The sequence below is a fragment of the Podospora anserina genome, chromosome 5, assembly GCF_000226545.1.
Source record: "Podospora anserina S mat+ genomic DNA chromosome 5, supercontig 10".
NCBI lineage: Eukaryota > Fungi > Ascomycota > Sordariomycetes > Sordariales > Podosporaceae > Podospora > Podospora anserina.
This window is the reverse complement of record NW_001914849.1, coordinates 91153-96668: the sequence shown is the minus strand read 5'-3', so window position 1 is coordinate 96668 and position 5516 is coordinate 91153. Positions and strand designations below refer to the sequence as shown.

The following is a 5516-nucleotide window of genomic DNA, read 5'->3' as shown; positions in this document are numbered from 1 at the left end:
AGTTTTAGGTGATTTGATGTCTGACAATACAACCACACCATCAGCATAACACCCGAGTCGGAAATGCACTACGGGCATACCCACCCCACCTCCCATCTAATCCTCGACCGTGCCTCGATCGGGGTGGACACGCATTTCACTTTCTCGACTGATATCCTAACCCAAACACGCATGTGGCTGCAATCTGTTCGACGGCTCCTCTACGCAGAAGTACTAAACCGTTGGCAGGTGCCAGTTAACAACCCCATGTCTGCGAACCAGGCTTTTTTACTTGCCACGCGGAACGGGGGGCTGTCGCTGAGAAGAGAGGATCTGGGGATTATTGCCCCTGGGGCGAAGGCTGATTTGGTGATTTGGGATGGAGGGACGGGGCCGAATATGTGGGGGTGGAGGGACCCGGTTGCGGCGGTGGTGTTGCACGGGAATGTTGGGGATGTGGAGGGGGTGGTGGTGGATGGGAAGTGGAAGAAGAGGGGTGGGAAGTTGACGGATGAGAGGTTTGAGGAGGTGAAAATGAAGTTTGCGGAGGTTGCGAGACGGGTGCAGGATAGGGTTGTTGAGGCGGAGGTTGGGTTGCCTGGGGAGGGGGAGAGGTTTGTGGTTAGTGGGCTGGAGTTTGGGAACAGTACCGTGGTTGATGTGCAGGTTGGGGAGGGGGATGGGTATGGGGGGTTGTTTTTGTGAAGGGGTTGTTGTTGTTGTTGTTGTTGTTGTTGTTGTTGTTGTTGTTGTTGTTGTTGTTGTTGTTGTTGTTGTTGTTGTAACTGTTGATGTTATTTTGTAATCATCACTTGGACTGGTCTCGATCCAACAGGCGTCAGGTGTTCAGGGGCAAAATCCATCTGATCTAGAAGCAGCACAGAGAAGGTAGTGATTATACGCTCCTGTCCATGCTAGCAATTCCATTCGGATATATGAGCTATCAGGTCTGGATCACTTCCAAATTATCCGCCTGGTGACACAAAACGGACGGTTGGAGCAGGCAAAGCCGCTGCCGTGTCGGTGGTGCCATGGTAATAGAGATATGGGTGCGGAGAAGCGGGGATGACTGAATTCCTGCTCGGGACATAATTCAAGATCCCGATATTCCAAAAGACCCTTGTTATCAACAGGCCTGCCTACCTAGGTGGTAGAAACTTAATGCAAAGTCAAGTTATCAAGTCAAAGACAGCAGTCACAGATTCTTTCACCACATCTATCTTCGCCATTGACCCACAATGGCCCTTGAAAAAGTAATAGTCGTCGGTGCCGGCCCCTCCGGCCTCCTCTTGACCCTCCTCCTCTCCCGGGCCTCCATCCCCGTCGAGCTCATCGAACAGACCGAAGCCTCGACACCAACCCCCGCGCCACCACTACAGCCCCGAGTCCTGCTACGAATTCGACCGTGCTGGTATCCTCGACGAAGTCCGAGAAGCAGGATTCATCCCTGACGGAGTATCATGGCGAAGACTGGAAGGCGAGGACAAGCGTCGACTCATCAAAATCACCAACACGGCCCTCAAACCCGGGGATGACCCAGAATCAGCCGCCTTCAGACATCGCATGGTCTGCCTTCCGTTGCACAAACTGGGGAAAATATTGGAGACACATGTGAAGAGTCAAGGCACAGCTGAGATCAAGTATGGTCGGAAGGTTGTCGAGATTGGCGAGTATGCTGATAAAAGCAAGGCTTGGGTCAAGGTTGAAAAGGCCGATGGGAGCACCGAGATACGTGAGGCAGATTACGTTGTTGGCTGTGATGGCGCGAATAGCATCATTCGGCGGAAATTGTTTGGTGACTGGGTGTATCCAGGGTATACCTGGGACAAGCAGATTGTTGCGACAAACATCTATTATGATGGGTTCAAAGACGTTGACTTTGATGACAGTCAGTTCTTTGTGCATCCTGAACATTGGTGAGTCAGCAACTTTCTTGATATCGAGCGTTGCCGTCAACTGGCTCTGATATGACTCAAGGCACATGGTTGCAAGGATACAGCCTGATGGGCTTTACCGCGTAACTTATGGCGAGATCGGTGGACTCACCTATGACCAACTCAAGGAGAGACAACCAGCCAAATTTCAAGCAATCCTACCCGGCAATCCAACCCCTGACAAATATGGACTTGTCAACTTCAGTCCGTACAAAGTCCATCAGCGATGTGTTGACAGGATGAGAGTTGGACGCTTCTTGCTTGCGGCTGACGCAGCCCATCTTTGCAATCCATTGTAAGTCATTATCCGGCCACAGGTCCTAGCGGAAGACCCGTTGCTGACTGCAAATCAGTGGAGGCATGGGTTTGACTGGAGGCATCGCAGATGTTGGCAGTTTGTATGACTCCCTTCGCGGCATTGACAACAACAAGGCAGATGACTCTATTCTCGACAAATACGATGAAGTGAGACGGAGGATCTGGCACGAAGTCATTGATCCTATCTCTACGGAAAACATGCAACGTCTCTTCCAGTACCAAAACGCGGATGAGTTTGTCAACAAGGATCCGTTGTACAAGCTGGTGAGGGAGATGCAGAATCCCGACAAGAAGCTTGAGAAGGGCGGCCCTCCAAATGCAAGTGTCACTGTTTCCCAGCGGTGGTTGTGGTCATGAGTCGCTGACATGGTCGAAACAGCCCGGACTGCCACCACTGACGTACGACATGACACAACATTATGTTGCATAATCCCGTTGTTACTGTCGACTGAGACTTTCTCAGCCACTTACGAGTAGCTGGAATTGGGGTTTCAATGTCTTGGAAACTCCCCCGAAAGACCCGCTTCCGGAATGCAAATGCCTTTTAGCCGGACGGAGGGAATTCCAGAAAACTGGTAAATACTAGCCACCGTTCTGGGAAGGTCGGAGGTTAGAGCTACGCCAAGTCTTGACGGCTGGTTGCATAGCAATGGGTGAATCCTGATATGTAACTGTACCGGGTAACGTTGAGTGGAATGCGGGGAATATCAGAGACATTGTGACGATCTCAATCTCCATATCTGAATGCAGGATCCCGATTTTACCTTCACGTGCATGCCAGGCATGGATGGGATGATGACATGACTTTTGATCTTTTGCTCCTCCGATCATCTCTTCGGTGTTGATCCCAAACATCCCGAAGTGTCAGCTTGCGGCACAAACACCCACCATGCGGCTCCAACCGTTAACCGTTGGCGTTTCTGCTGCCGCGAACTTGCATTCGGTCGCGGCCGACCCGTTGGTATTCCTGAACGGCCAGGTCACGGCCATCCCATCGTGGGACCTCCAGTCATCAGCAGAGATCGGTACAGATCTTGCGGCTCTGTCGAAAACAGGGGTCGACACCTCATCATGGCGCCACATCACCACATCGAAGTGCACTCTGATGGGCTGCCTGATCAACGCCGGGGTTTACAATGAGGATGATCTGTTCTACTCAGAAAACATGAAGAGGGTGGATGACAGGCAGTTCTCAGTCCCATGGACGTACCGACAGGAATATTCGCTCGAACCTGGCCCTGGGAAGCACTTCTTCCTCAAGACGCATGGAATAACATCACGAGCCGACATCTTCTTGAACGGAAAGCAAGTCGCGTCAAAAGATCAGCAAGCCGGTTCGTTTGCTGGCAAGAACTATGACATCACCAAGCTAGTCGCCAAACAGAATGCTCTTGCTATTCAGGTGCACCCTACAAGCTACTACCACGATTTTGCTCTTGGGTGGGTGGATTGGAACCCATGGCCGGCCGACAACGGGACCGGCGTGTGGAGGGACGTTGAAGTCAAGCAAACGGGACCTGTAGCGCTGGAGAGCTTGCGGATCATCACAAAAGTTGGACCGACGGTTGAGAGACTAAAGGACCCAGCAACTGTCACGCTCAAGTCTCGTGCTGAGAATTTGGAGGACAAACCCATGGTTGTGACAGCTCATGGTTCCGTCTTTGCACCGTTTGGACGGAAGGCAGCCCCGATAACATGGAGCAAACAGCTCACCCTTCCACCACGATCCATCACCGACATCGTCCTCGAAACCACCGTGACCGACCCAGCCATATGGTGGCCAAAACAATGGGGCGATCAACCCCTCTACAGCGGAGCCCTCGCCATCACCGTCAACAACACCCTCTCCGACTCCATCACCCAACAATTCGGCTTCCGCAGCGTCACCTCCAAGCTCAACTCCCACCAAGACGTCACCTACATCGTCAACCACGTCCCCTTCCAAGTCATTGGCGCAGGCTACACCCCCAACATCTTCCTCCAATTCGACCCCTCCAGATGGGAAGCCGAACTCCAGTACGTCCTCGACCTCGGCCTCAACACCGTCCGCCTCGAAGGCAAAAACGAGCACCCCATCCTCTACGAAATCGCCAACCGCCTCGGGGTGTTCCTCATGCCAGGCTGGGAATGCTGCGACAAGTGGGAGTCCTGGTCCTACAACCACGACCTCTTCCTCAACCCACCATTAGTCTGGTCAAACGCCGATTACACCATCGCCAACAACTCGATGCTCCACGAAGCAGCCATGCTCCAAACCCACCCCTCCGTCCTGACCTACCTCATCGGATCAGACTATTGGCCTGACGAACGCGCCACACCCATCTACCTCAACGCTTTGAAACACTATGACTGGCAGACTCCCATCATCGGGTCGGCTTCCAAAAGGGGGTACTCCCCCCTCACCGGCCCTTCGGGCATGAAAATGGAAGGACCCTACGACTGGGTCCCCCCAAACTACTGGTACGAGACCTCCCCTCCCCGCGCAGGCTCAGCTTTCGGTTTCGGGTCAGAACTCGGCGCCGGAGTGGGAACCCCCACCGTATCCTCCCTAACGAAATTCCTCTCCCCTTCTGACCTTGACGACCTCTGGAAAAACCCGACAAAACCATTATATCACATGTCCCGCGAAGGATCAGAGTTCACCACCCGGCAAATCTACCACTCTGCACTTTCCGCCCGGTGGGCTAGTCCGACATCATTGGAGGATTATCTCATGAAATCGCAAATAATGGACTACGAGGCTACAAGAGCGCAGTTTGAGGCTTTTGCGGTGAAATGGAGTGATAGGAACAGACCGGCAACGGGATTGATATATTGGATGCTGAATAATGCGTGGCCGTCGCTGCATTGGAATGTTTGGGACTATTACATGAAGCCGGGGGGGAGTTATTATGGTGCGAAAGCTGGGGCTAGGAGGGAGCATGTTGTTTATGATTATATCACGAAGGAGGTTTGGATGGTTGATAGGACGGCTGATGATTTTTATCGGGAGAGGGAGGTGGAGATAGAGGTTGTGGGGTTGGATGGCGGGGTGAAGTTTGGGAGTTTGGTGAAGGTGGAGAGTTTGCCTAATGGGAGTGGGAGGGTGGCGGGGTTGGGCGGGAGGGGGCGTTGGGGACAACATACACCACCACCGCAGGACTCTCTGCCACCAGCGCCAGCCATACAACATTTTCTCCCAACCCCACAAATCAACACCCACCCCCGACCCTTCAACCAACATCCTCATGCCCTTTTACCCTCGATCCCATTTTTGCAACCTTCACGCCTGGTACATTCCAAATC

At 52.9% G+C, this 5516-nt stretch overlaps 3 protein-coding genes across 3 annotated transcripts in view; all 3 read left to right on the top strand.

Annotated features, from left to right (window-relative positions):
- Positions 1-24: 24 nt before the first annotated feature.
- Positions 25-684, top strand: PODANS_5_10490 (uncharacterized protein; the record flags this gene model as incomplete). Its single annotated transcript, XM_001905555.1, has 1 exon — positions 25-684. A coding segment is annotated over one exon (660 nt), but the record flags the coding sequence as incomplete, so codon positions are not given.
- Positions 685-1542: 858 nt separating this feature from the next.
- On the top strand, positions 1543-2588 carry PODANS_5_10480 (uncharacterized protein; the record flags this gene model as incomplete). Its single annotated transcript, XM_001905554.1, has 3 exons — positions 1543-1895; positions 1957-2208; positions 2267-2588. 3 exons carry the CDS (start codon positions 1543-1545, stop codon positions 2586-2588), a joined length of 927 nt encoding a protein of 308 aa, XP_001905589.1.
- A 532-nt stretch (positions 2589-3120) lies between these two features.
- Positions 3121-5516, top strand: part of PODANS_5_10470 (uncharacterized protein) — a gene marked incomplete at both ends in the record, with an annotated part of 2944 nt that continues 548 nt past the window's right edge. Inside the window, one exon of the mRNA XM_001905553.1 lies at positions 3121-5514. Within this exon, the coding sequence (XP_001905588.1) occupies positions 3121-5514 (2394 nt within the window). The remainder of the gene's footprint in view (positions 5515-5516) is intronic.